Here is a 14,296-nt window from a genome sequence, read left to right on the forward strand (position 1 = left end):
ACATTTAGTGTTGCATCATCACAAAATATTAATTAAGTCAATATATTATTGCTATTTTATATTTCATCACTAAAAAAGAAGTGATATACTAAAATAATTAATATCTTAAACCATAATGATGAGACCAGCTCATCAAAAGCTGTCTTGAATAAATTGACAATGGCAAACTGCATTTGAAATAAATTATTGAGAGTTGATGATTTATAAAAAGTTTTTTTAATGAAAAATCCTGTAAGTTTCTATATTCCTCCTTCCTCTTAAAACTATGAAGATTAAATTGTCTGCCTAAGCAATAAGTTGCTGAATGAAAACTGGAATTCAAGAGGTTAAGATAAGTAAAAATATCAAATCTGGCATATATCAACCCTTCAACCATAATAATTTCAATTATACTCAATAATCAATACTCTACACAGACCTTTTTAATGTTCCAGAGTAAAACTGTGACAGTTATTAATTATTATTTATAAAAAACATTTCCCCCGCCAATCAAAAAGTTGGATAACAATTTTTTGATATTTTTACTAAATGCAAATCTTACAAAATTATATAATTTCTCACCTTTACAATTAATATTTAAGGAAATTTGCTTTTCTGAAAACTGTCTAAGAAGCTCTTTCACTTCTGTATAGTCACCAGTTCGTGAATTTGCAAGCAATTTTTCTTCAGGTGTCTGCCAGGGAATAGGCGATTCTGGTAATTCATCATCCGACATCATTATAAAAACTAAAAAAAATTAGAAAAATCACCAATTTAGTAATTATTTGTCAACAGCAGAGATAACATAGTCTGAGAACAAAAAAAGCAAATAAACTTCGCAAACTAATGCATTGCACCAAATATAAAAATCGAGAAGTAAAATAAATATGATTAATTGAATTTAAAAAATAACAAATTTATACAAAAGTATTCACACACTGAAAAATAATGTCGAATTATTGCACAAGAGAAAATTAATCAATCGAAAGAATAATAAAATTTGTTTCCGAAAACACCGAAATTTGCGTTTCGAGTGAAATGTGTCATGTCTGCAACAAATTTAAATGACATGAATGATATTCAAAACTTAAAAAAAAAAAATGCTATTAGAACTTCATATAAGAATAACATATATTTAAAAAAGCTTGAAAGTTTTCTCTCAAAAGAAACTTCTTGAAAATAAAAATTGTGATATTTATCCTCTTCTAAATTCTGGATAGCACTAAAAAATAAATTTGAAAATAAATCTAACAGAATTTCAATTTGTAAGTATTGTAGCTAAAATTAGAATACATTAATTTAAAAGGAAATCTCAGAAATACTTTGGATTCTTATCAGTATATATTTCAATTGAAATATAATCAACGTTATGTTTGTACTTGTTTCATTTTAAAATATAATTATTTCATTGTTCTCTTAGTTGAGCATAGAAAGTGAAACAAAAAAAAAAAATTATAAAGTAAAATCATAGTATTCTGCATACAAAACACAACCTTTTTTTTTATATAATCTTTATTATCTATTTTTTAAAAAATTGCTATGATCTTTTTTTTTCGGGTGGGGAGGGGATACCTTGAAAGAAAAGAATTCATTATCCGATTTACATATGTAAAACTTACTCTGAATTTCTTTATCTGCTATTAATACATTCTACTACAGGGCCAACATTAAAAATATATTCATTTTAAATAATAAAAAATAAAATATTTTAGATGAATTAAAAATTTATAACATTTAATTCATTCAAATATTTACAAATTTCTTTTTCATGTGAACAGGCACATTTTGATAATATTTTTAAATATTTCTATTATGATTCTATTAAACTTTCTTATATAGTTTTGCTAGTTGCCTTGAGCCATCAGCTAGTTCACTAGGGTTTACAAATGATAAACTTTTCAATTAAATATTTTATGTAGTTTGCTTTTGATGGCTCCCTCAGTAAAGTATTTTTCAAATTTAATAGACTTGTAACAGTTTTAACAGTCTTCTGTTTATTGTCAAATGGATCTCCTTAATTTTCTGCCATCTCACTAGAATATGAATTTTAATTTGGAAAATAAAAGAGTTTTAAAAACTGCATTTTTTTTTGTATGAAACTAATCAATTTTATTTAAAATATAAGGAAAGAAAAAGTAGAATCATTTAACAAATTTTATGTGCAGTACAGTCTTTTTCATAATTTGTATAATAACTCATGATTATTCAATAAAAATCTCTCTAATTCAATAACAAAACAACAAATAAATAATGAAATTCAATGCAATAAGAAAACACAGAAGCTCAAATACAAAAGCAATTTTCAAGCAATATAAAGGAATACATAACATTATGTATTTAACTATATTACATTAAAGAATAACCGTGTTTAAAAATCAGCACACTTTAAAAAGTTTCATCACTGCTTACCAATGCTCTTCATTGCCAGCATGCCAGTGCCAGTATATTAAAAACATGATTAATAATAGAAACCTTCACAGATAAGATTAATTAATGGTTTCTTGACAAACATGCCAAATTCATGCCAATCTTCAAATATTTGCCCAAAGTCAGCCAGCTTTAATGGTTGCCAGAAATGGTTGTTGATTTATGATTCAATGAAAGTGTCATGTAGTTTTTGAACTCAAGTTTCTTAACTTCCAAACTTACAGATGGATACAGTAATGGCATAGCAATGAGATTACTTTAGTAAGTAGTTGTGTTTAGATAATAAAGGCATAACTTAAGATATTATTCTAAAAAAGGTTACAAACAATGAAAATTCAAGATTGTATTCAATGAGGAATCATTCCCAAACAATTCAACTTTGGCAAATCTTTTTAAATGTAAAGTCTAACCATCAATTCATAAAAAAAAAAACCCTGCAATTTAATACTTTTGTTATCAAGCATGCAAAAAAGCCAAAAGTTTTGAGTTTCACTCCCACAATGAAATGCATTGTTGTATACACTTAAAATTTTTAGAAATTAATTAGATACAGAAAAATACATAGCAAAAAATTACTACAATTGAAAAGGCAATTCTCTGTAATTTAAGATAACATAAAAAAACATTTAATATTTTTGGAAATTATAGAAAAACTGGAAAATTATACTTTATCTTAAATTAATTAAAATTCAGCCTTAAGTTCACATTCTCACTCTCTAATGTAAGTGAAAATTTTAATAGTTCTAAATCAAATGGTCTGCTCTGTAAAAGGCAAACACATATTTATTTTGATTATTAGTATAGAAAGATAATTCTGTATTCAAGTGTATTATAATTTTTATAATTAGTATATATAATTTTCTCTTTCTAATTTTACATATTTCATGAATATCGATATATACAATCTAATGGATGCACAAATCCAATTTTATAAAAACAAAAATTATAAAAAAATGAATTAGAATATGAAATTTTAGAATTAGAAATTTACAACTTTGGCTATATAAATACCATAACCTTAGCAAAAATTATTATACTGTGATACAAATTTAAATCTTTCAAATTAATAATGCCTTGTATTTAAATAGAAGGGGGGGGAAACTTGTTATTTCAAGAAATAATATAGCCAATTACCTGTTTAATTCCATAATGATAAATACAAGTAGCAAAAGAAGAAAAAAAATAAACTTAATAATTATCTGATATTTCTTCAGAAATAAAAAACAAAACAATCGATAATAATATGCATAAGAGATGGCAGACATGTTTTTTGCAAGGAAAAAAAAAAGCAAGAGAAAGTATAACAATACTTTGAAGAATACTCATGCATTATTGTTTATATCGGTTAATAAATAAAGGCATAAGCAATAAGTTATTATGAATTAATAACAAAAGCAACATGGATTGTAATAAAAATACATTATTCAGTTTCATTTACAAATATTAAAAATAAGGAATATTCATAATTGTAAACAATAATTGAAACCTACAGCGGATACGAACACCGTCCAATATAATTAAAACAAATGAAAGCAGACAAAAATCACTTGGAAACAGTACACTTCTATCCTACTTTCACTTCTTATGTACATACGTCCTCATGCGGGTGATCACTCACTAAAACATGTGACAAACAGTATAAATTGTAAAAAAGTTCGAGTATGTTTGTCTTCTGCCTTTCCCATTTGGACTTCGTTATCTTAACAGCTGAATACTTTCCCTCAATGAAGACAACATCAAAACAGAAAGTCACGAGGGCTCATATAAACAAATAAAAAGATCTCTTTCTTGCGCAATTTTTTAAAAAGTTATTCTTATTTTAGAAGAAAAGGAATAAATATTGATTTAAAAACAAGAAGAAAGTTCTTCAAAAAAGAAAAGGTAAAAATTCATATGCCGAATAATGCCTTTAAGGCATGGATAATATTTTCTACTTATTATTGAAGAGCGACATGAAATAATGTTGGAATTGGAATATGCCGAAATATATTCTAACAGCGGAAAAGACAGAGAATATGTGATTTGTAGATCATATTTAGAAAATGAATAAGCAAGTTTACAGAATACAGAAGCAAGTTTATGAGGGAATAATTCTCAAATTATTCCTTCATAATTATTTCACTGCATAGCCAACTTGGCGATTTCCAAAAAATACCGAACGAATGAATTTGCGGCCTTTTTTCATAATATTTTCGTTAGTCAGTCTTATAAATCATTTCATTACTCTCACAAATAGTATTTTATTATGCACTTGTAAAATGAAATGCACATAAAGAAAAATTCTGAAACCCCTTTACATCAATGATGCAATATATTTTCCTTAAGCTACTTTCTAAGGTTTATCAGAATAAACCAACAATTATTATTTTCTACTAGTATAAATTGTATACTTGTTGTATACAGTTCATACTTGTCTTGGAAGAATATTTCCAGTAAAATTGGTGAAATCATGCTTCGAATCAGCACCTTATCCATCGGAGGTGCCGTTCGAATACAATGACGGCTTCTCTATTTATATTGAAAATGAAATTCAATTTTCTATAGGTTTATCTTTTAAGATTCAGTATAAATTATTTATCAGGGGATCAATTATACGTATAAAAATATCCAAAAATTCAGAGGACTGAATTAAATTTTAGGTTTAGTAAGAATAATTATCAATTAAAAACGAAAGTGGCAAGGGAAACTCGATTGTCCTTTCTTAACTGTCGCCGTCACTGAAAGATATTATTTTAGTTTTGTTTTTCAAAGGGCTGCCGCAGAAATATATTGTTCGAGAATTCTTATTTATTTTGATTGTAGCATTGTGTTATGATAAATAATGGAAGACGAACAATTTGATTACTTATTCAAAATTGTAATGATTGGTGATTGTGGTGTTGGAAAAACATGTGTTGTTCAGCGATTTAAATCGGGAACCTACGTTGAACGCCATGGTAATACTATAGGAGTTGATTTTGCTATGAGAACATTAACTATCAACAAAAAGCGTGTCAAGGTTAGGTTTACAAATTTACTTGATCAATTTATTAATTTTTTTGTATGTGTCTACGCATACGGGTTAAGTTATGGAATCCAATTTAAATACTTTGTGTATCAGCATTATAATAAAAATGTTCATCTCTAAATTGATGACTCATTTGATTAGATTTTATCTCATGTGCATACGAATACGAAGTAGGGTATTTTTTATTAATTAGGATTTCTTTTCGTTTTAAGCTTAGACGTAGCAAATTAAAAGTGAACAAGGATTTTCTTATAAATTTAATTAAAAGGATTAAAATACGAAATTATTGCGTGCAGTCATAATTGTAAAATTTTAATTCCAAAAATAAAAACAACACTAAAGAAATAAAATTATTTGTTCTTATGTTTTTGTTTGTTTTGGAGCATCGAATGTAACTATGTGTTTCTTCATTTAGTATAATGATTATTTATTTTGCATCCTAATGAAATTTAACTTATTGTGCTGGATATAATTTCCAAAAAATTTTCTTATCGATTTCTGTTATCAGTTATTCAATAACCTCATCAGTTGCATAATCAATTTTTTTTTTCTTATTCAGAAAATTCTTATTCTCTTACAAAGCTTGTTTTTCAGGTAGCATATTCCAGTAAAGTTTTTTCTTGTATTTTAAAAATTCTTATTAATAATTTTTTTTTTTTCGAATTTCTTTCATTCTGAACTACATTACTGTTTTTATTTTATACATTTTCAATAATTATCAAACTATAAAGTAAACATATATAAGGTAACATATATAAAGTAAACATACGTTATTATTTTGAAATAGCTGAAAAAAATGAAATGTATCAGAAAACAACAGAATTTATTTTTACAGAATTTTATATGCTGATTAATGAGAATATATCATTAAAGATTTTTCATCCTTCTTGTATTGACATATAAAAAATTATGTTTTGTTAAATATAAATAATTTGTTATGTATGAATGATCTACTCTTGCCAAATGTTTTGAATTCTGTATATTGAAAGTTGAATTTTCCACATAATTCAAACTAGTGGTATTTTATCATAAACCGAACAATATTGCGTTTTGAATCTCGTATATTTTTCTATAATATTACTGATTTATATGTATATATATGACATTAATTGCTTTCTTTTAAATTTGCACTATCATTGGGTGATAAAACTGTTTCAAAATGGCAGAAAACAGAAGTTCTGGATGTCTTTTCTTCCATTTGTTTAATACTTACTTATATATATATATATATATTTATATATAACGTTTGTAAGGCTGATTTTTGATGCATATAATATAATATGTTGGGTGTTCTGTATAGTACTCAATAGTCATGTATTTATCATTAAAAACTTTCAGTGGAAGATTTTTTATAGTTTTGTTTGCAAGATTTCAAACTGATATTGAAATAAACAAATAACTTGTTTCAAAGAAAAATTTATTGCTATTTAATTTTGTTTAATTGTATATAGTTACAGATATGGGATACAGCTGGCCAAGAAAGATTTCGAACCATAACTCAAAGTTACTATCGCAGTGCTCATGGTGTCATAATGGCTTATGACATTACAAAACATGCTAGCTTTCTCCATCTTCCTCAATGGGTAGATGAATTAAGGAATTATACACAATCTGATGTACCACTTGTACTAATAGGTAAAATTTATATCGTATTTGTTTTTCAATGCTTATGGAACATGTGACTTAAAGAAAAAATAAAGACCAATCTGTTAAGGGAGTTTAATCTTCCATTAAAAATTTTCTTATCAATTACATAATTTTGTGTTTTAGTTTATAATTTTATTATGATAATGGCATTGCATTGACATTTTATTTAATGTTAAAAATAATTAATATGATCACAAAAATTATTTTTTAAAAATTTTGCGTAAATTTCGTAATTGATAAAACTTATCTTAAAAGGATTATTCCATATAGATGCATCAGTGATATTCTGTTCAGTTTATATAATGATATGTTGGATCAGAAGAGGACTATTCCCATTGTAAAATTAATAGGAATTAAATGAGCAAAATTAATTATATTACCTTTATGATAAATCTATTATTATGTTATGTTTTCTTTTAAACTTATAAATAAAAAGCAGATATTTTTACCTATTTGAAAGATATTAAAATATAAAACAGTGTGTGTCTCTAAGCTTGAAAGCATTGATAATGTTGCCATCAAATGAATATCTTTAAAATGTTAATTGCCCTGTTACAAACTTTGAAGCAGCAAACCTGAACCCTTCCTGAAGAACATGTCAAGAAATGTCTGATATGATTTTTGAACATTCTGTACTCTTTCTTGTAAGCACAAGGAATTCAATTTTTGTGATATCCACCAAGAACTTCAAATGCTTTCAATAACATAAGCTAAAAGTCTCGATTTCAAGTCATCAATTTCTAATATACTATCTTGTCTTCTTTCTTAAGAAAGAAATATAAGATTTTCTTATATTTTCAGATTTATTGTATAAGTTTTATATGAGAAAACTTTAAGGAAAGTCCTGCTATCTCAAAATCCAAATTCATGAAAGTATGTTAGAAATTTTAGGTCATCATTTAAAATAAAGAAAAATAAACATAAAACAATAAATGTGTGTTATTAAATATAAGTGGAAAAGAATTTTGGAGTAATTAAAAATGTTTAGGCTAGATAGAAAAATGCATTGTGTGTGTATCTGTGTGAATTTATATGAAATTTTTAAAGTATTACCAAAAAAAAATTTAATAATTGATACAAATGAGTAGTAACAAAAGGGAATAAATATTTGTATTTTGTAAACATGATTGAAATGCTGTTAATTAAATTGCTATATGACATAAATTTGCAATATTTTTCAGGTAACAAATGTGATCTTGAATCAGAAAGAGAAGTGCCTTTTGAAGAAGCTCTAGCACTAAAAGAACAAATTCCTGAACTTGTAGCTGTGTTAGAAACTAGTGCTCGGGAAGATACAAATGTTGAAAAGGCTTTTGTCACGTTGGCCTCAGAACTTATTAAAAGATGCAATGATGGTTTGCATTTACAGCAACAATATGACAAATTTACTGCTGTGAATAGTAGCAATGCAATGAAACCTCGAGAAAAAGGTCATTGTTGCCAAGGCTCTTGACCTTTTTATAATCATGCTATGATCTGCTTATTAACAGCATATATTATATTTTATAATTTTAATCTTTAAACACTCAATCAAAAATCTTATGTGTTATACAAATCTGATGCTTTTGTTACACTTATGTCATCTTGTACATTTTTGATTATCTGTAACAAGGATTGGAAAATGCAGCCTTGATACAAGTTTTTGATTCAAATCAAGTTAAGTGAAACAAAGATTTAAAAGCATATATAATCAAATTCAAGTATGATCTGTGAATTTGATTTCAAAGTTAATTGGAAATCATATATTTCTTTATTTTTGTGTCAATAAAGAAATATTGTTATTCTAATGATTGGGCCAGTAAAAACCTTGAATTGTGAAAGACATATGATGCAAACGCTAGAACGTTTGGATGCTTTGTGTTAATAGAAATACTTTTAATGAACTTAATTTTACCGTGTTTTCCACTCTTGATATTAAGTATATATTTTTTTGTGTTTTAAATTTTATAATTTTTTTAGCTTCCATTAAAAATATTATCCTCATTATGAATAAGTCAAGTGTAATTTATTATAGCTGATAATTTTAGTCTTTATAAATGAAAAGTATTTGTCTATATGTATTCATAAAAAGATTTAATGAGAATAACTTATTCTTTAAAATATAATGTGCATTGTGTTATTACTGAATCTCTGTTTAAAATCTCAGTTTTTAAATAATTTACTCAGGGTTTTCTCTTTTCAAGCTGTTTATTTTGTAAAATACATTTAATATTTTGTTAATTATTGTAAGGGAATAGAGAAAAAATTTCAAACACTTTAATGAGAAACCATTATTTACTTTTCTCCATTTGCATGTGTAAAAGGGAAGCTCAGATGGAGCTATCCATTATTTTATTTAACTTTTTATAGTCATTTCTTCAAAAACATCTGTGGCTAAGCTAATTTAAAACCAAGTATTTTTTTTTTTTCTATGGTCAAAAATACCATTGAAAAAAGGGCTAAGGAGTGTTAAGATTATTTATTTCATAGCATAGTAGCAGATTTGCGAGTCTGGAAAGAGACTCTTCAATTATTTAAGTTCAGAATATAAATATTAGATGAATTTATTGTTGATTGAAAGAATTAAAAATAGTGATTGTATCAAAAATAAATATTCAACAGTTGTATTGGTCTTAAAAGAATTTGCAAGTCTTTGTTGTTTTAAGATCTATTGAAAGGTTTCATTAATAATAATCATAGTAAGAAAAGAAAAGAAAAATATTCAACCCTTTAAAAAAAGGGGGGGGGGTAAAATACTGAATGTTTTGGCATTCTTATGTTACAGAATATATAACCTGAAAGATTCTTAGTCTTGGCTTCTTTGAGTTGCTTTACCACATGAGTTGCATAACAAAATAATGAAACAAAATTGTAGAAACTCTCACTGATTTTTCTGTTTCCAGCTTCCGTATTTATAAATAAAAGCAGTTAAAAAAAAAAACTGTCTTCACTTGAAGAATTATATTCAAATTTGTTAAAATAACTTTTTAAGCAACAGTTACCGTAATCACAATTAATTTTGCTATTAGTTTAAAAATTGGCTGGTGGGGGAAAAAAAATCTGATTGGTATGGACTTCAAGAAAGAAAGAATCTTTCTCTAAAAAAGAAGATAGCTATTTAAAAAGAACCATTTAAGAAGTGCTGTCATCTATAAAAATCTTGTTTTAAGGGGATCTATATAAATTTTAAGCATAGAAGTGTGAGTGCCTATCTAAATAACCATTATTGCTAAACAAACTTACACTCTTAATTTCTATAATGTCAAAATGGTTGCTTGTTATGTCAATACTGCATATATATTGGTTGTTTCCTTTTATTTATTTATATTTTTCTGTATACTGGAATATGGTATTGTATATGTCTTTTAAATTTAAGCAGTAAATCAAGAGATGCAAAACTTGGCTGATATCCGTAGTTTCAATTTTTTCCTCCTAAAAAATTATATGAGTAGCTTCTACTCATTATGGTCTGGTCATAGAATCAGAAAAGCATACAGAAAAATATAAATAAATAAAAGGAATACATACATTTACTGTATATGTGTGTCTGGTGCTTATTAAATCCACCATGGACCATACATCAACTCATTAGTGATGAATAGCTTTGGAAAGGGGAATGCTGACCTATGTATTGCTTTTTTTTTCTAACCACAGTTCAGATTATATAATTCATCCTGAAATAGCCGTCATGTATCTTCAAAATAGGATTTAATCTAATAGAACTACATTTATAAAATATTGGAAAGCTAAGACTTCAGAGCATAGTTGCTTAAAGTCACATTGTCTTTTATGAGCTTATTTTTGTTAAGTTGTTTTGCATGGTTCAGATTTTGAACTAAATACATTTTCTCTATCACATTCTTATTATTTGATTGATAGCACTTTTTTTTACATAATTGTAAATATTAATAAACATATTTTAAATCTCTGCTAATGCTTTTAAACTTGCTGAAGTTTAATTTCAATAAAATGAAAAATTTGACTAGATTTTTAATTTTTTCATACATTTAGGCTGAAAATTCAGACAATTGTCATTTTATTCACTTCTTTTGATTCTCTGTATTACCTGTTCATGTTACTTTAGATCAGTTTTTATATAATCAAAAGCACAATTTTACTTTCATATTTATTTTTTCTAATTTAATTTATATGTTTTTTTGTGACTCTAATTGGGGAGTTGTCATGAGTACCTGGATGATGAACCATCATTTCAGTGGAATATGTCTCCAGTTCATAGTAATATTGTGGGATTGAGTTACCTCTACTCCAATAATGGGATGTATATCCTCCATTAAAAAATTGTACTGTTGTTGATGAAAGTCATTAGGACTCAACTTCAATTTTTGCTTCCTGCTATCACAGTGACAATCATTCAATCTGACCCAAAGGATGCAATTGATTCTTTTCTCATTATATGCTCTGATAAAGAATAAGAATGAATTAAATAATCCTTAAAAAAAACAATATTTATATTTGAATTGTGAATAAAATTATTTATGGAGTATTTTGTTTATTATAATTAATTTTGCATATTGGACATAGAATTTTGTCATTCCAGACATTTATTAATCTTTCTATATTCACTAAATGTAAGGAATTAATGGAAAATATATGGCATTTGTCTTAAATACTTTTTATTCTTAGTATTTAATCTTCTTTCATCAGGTAATACAGAAATATGTCTCAATTTTCTCATACTATTTTGCTGGCTGCAGATTTATTTATTTTATTACACTCATGTGTTGAATTATATTTACTCACATAATATTTAATATATGTACCATTCATTTTATTGCAAAATGCTTGACCCTAACCTAAATGCATCTAAATAGTATTTCAAAGTAGTCTGAAATCATTAGATAATGGCAATTTGCAACAGTATGTAATTTTTTCAACTATTTTATTTATTTTGCATTTATAAAATGCAATATAAACTTAGACCAATTACACATTTCTATCATATACTCAATATTTTACTGTGATCTATGTTACATAAATATTTTTTCTTCTTTTTATTTCTAGTTTAGCTACTTATAATGTATAGTTTTTCATTCAGCATTTATCTGATGGCAATAATTTTGCAATACTGATAATGTATATCATATTGATTTTTGTTTTTAACATTTTTCTGACAGCAATAATTTTACTGATTTTTTTTTTGTAATCAGCATAAAAAAAAAACATATCCTCCATTTAGACTATGTTTGAAATAACTGAAACATCCATTTTAGGTCCATCCAAGATCTATTTAGTGAGAGCTAAGTGTTAAATGATGTATGTATGCTATTCACTCATTTGATAAGCCTGAATAGATAATGTAATATGAATAGTGCTAATATTATTCGTTTCTATTTTTGTTTTAAATATATTTTTAATTTATTAGATGAAATTCAAACATACTTTAACTAGCACATGGGTTTGTTTCTTCATCTGAATTTAAACTGATGTTGAAATTGCTGTACATTTTTTTGCATGTACAGTATTTTAATTTCATGAAAAATTTTGCTTTTAATCAGAGTATAGTTATGAAACAAATGCTACTGGTTTCTTGATGTGAATGTTGCCTCATTCATGACTTTGAATAGTGAATCTTAAATATATATATATATATATAATTTCATTTATTTATTTATTTTAAATCAATTTTTCAGGAACTGAAAAAAATTTCCTCATGAACAATTTTAATTTTTTAAATTTATGTTTTTAATGAACTTGTTTTAAATTTTTTGCAATTTTCTTCTTAAGAAAAGTCATTTTCCCCCCCTTAACTACATGCAATAAAAGCTAATTTACTTGGTATTACTTCTACATATTTGTTTTATAACTATATTATGAATTTCTAAAGCAAAATTTATATTTATTTAATTTTTGTTTATTATTAAAAGCATTCAACATTCTCATACTGTAAAAAAATAATTTTAATATTTTTATTTGTTTACCCAATTTTGTAAATAGCTGATGAGTCCATATATTTTATGTGAAATTAGCACACAGTTTTTTTTATATGTGTATATCTTGCCATGGAATGTCCTGTCCTAACTGCAGAAGCTGAATTTAAAATGTAGGCAGTATTTTTTTTAAAGTAACATTATATATCATAGGTGTGAAATAGTTTGTTGAGTAAGTTGCATGTTGTACATTTTAGAGAAGGTTATGTGTTAGGATAAGTATATTCATCAATAAAATTTATGGAAATGAAATACACAAATCGCAATACTTTGACTTTATAAGATCATTTTTATAGGTAAGCTTAATTTGATGCTTTAAGGAATGAAACTATTTTTTTCTTTTCTGTTATACTTGATGCATCTTTTTATATTTTCTTTAATTGTTAACTGATATAATCTGAGGGCATTTGCAGCTTTGTAGTGCAATATTTTTTCTGTCTTTGATTTCTGTTTTTATTCAAATTTTTTTGAGATGTTATATAAATGATTATTGCTTTTAATTGATGATTGATTGTTATATGATTTGTTATATTTTAAATTGTTTATTTTGTAAATGTTTGTTTTTGTAATTGAATTTTTTGTTTGTTTGTTTGATGTTAATTATTAACCTTTTTATTTGCAACTGCATTACAAATTTATATACATTTCTGCAAAACTGTGTTATTTAAGATTGACATGAAATAAATATTACATGAAAAATGATAGTGCCTTATTTATTTTGTGACATTGTAAAAAAATGAAATTTTTAACTTAATTGTACAAAATAATTGCAAGTAGAAAATTTATGTTATTGCATATAAGCTAGAATCATTTAAATTTTGGTTAGACTAAAAGGAAACCTGGGAATTGAGTTTAAATGCTTCAAGAGATAGAAGTCTAATTTTAGACTTCATACCTTGATAAAAATTTGAGATGGCCACTTTTAAATTCAGAATATTAAATTTAAAGCATTTTGTGATAAAAAAAATTTGTTTTGATAGTAGCCATTTGGATCTTGTGTTTTGAGTCCTGCTTTCATCAGTGATTTGCTATGATGCGGAGTCTATTTCATATGCAATGCTAAACATCACCATCTTGTACAATGGATATCCGGGGAATGGATGATCGATTCGATTGTAGTAATGCTCTCACCACTTGATTAAAGTTCAGAATTGTGAAGGTCTTCAACAGTTCTTGCCTTATTTCAAAGTGTTATATAATGACAAGAAATGGATAATGAAGATTAATATTACTTTTTAACTCCATTAATTTATAATTTATCACTTAATTCATTTAAAATCAGTAGAATTTCAACTTCAATAAAAATTCG

The 14,296-nt window shown here is 25.8% G+C and overlaps 2 protein-coding genes across 2 annotated transcripts in view; one reads left to right on the top strand and one right to left on the bottom strand.

The window, feature by feature from the left end:
- Positions 1–4,130, bottom strand: part of LOC129965813 (oxysterol-binding protein-related protein 1-like) — a 69,580-nt gene extending 65,450 nt beyond the window's left edge. Inside the window, exons 1-2 of the mRNA XM_056080019.1 lie at positions 3,897–4,130; positions 562–726 (exon numbers count right to left, since the gene is read on the bottom strand). Coding sequence (XP_055935994.1) covers positions 562–718 — 157 coding nt within the window. The 5' untranslated portion in view covers positions 719–726; positions 3,897–4,130. The remainder of the gene's footprint in view (positions 1–561; positions 727–3,896) is intronic.
- A 1,013-nt stretch (positions 4,131–5,143) lies between these two features.
- LOC129965914 (ras-related protein Rab-19-like) lies at positions 5,144–13,649 on the top strand. The gene is made up of 3 exons (XM_056080196.1): positions 5,144–5,404; positions 6,865–7,048; positions 8,242–13,649. Exons 1-3 carry the CDS (start codon positions 5,228–5,230, stop codon positions 8,511–8,513), a joined length of 633 nt encoding a protein of 210 aa, XP_055936171.1. The 5' UTR covers positions 5,144–5,227; the 3' UTR covers positions 8,514–13,649.
- Positions 13,650–14,296: the final 647 nt, after the last annotated feature.

The sequence above is a fragment of the Argiope bruennichi genome, chromosome 4, assembly GCF_947563725.1.
Source record: "Argiope bruennichi chromosome 4, qqArgBrue1.1, whole genome shotgun sequence".
Classification (NCBI taxonomy): domain Eukaryota; kingdom Metazoa; phylum Arthropoda; class Arachnida; order Araneae; family Araneidae; genus Argiope; species Argiope bruennichi.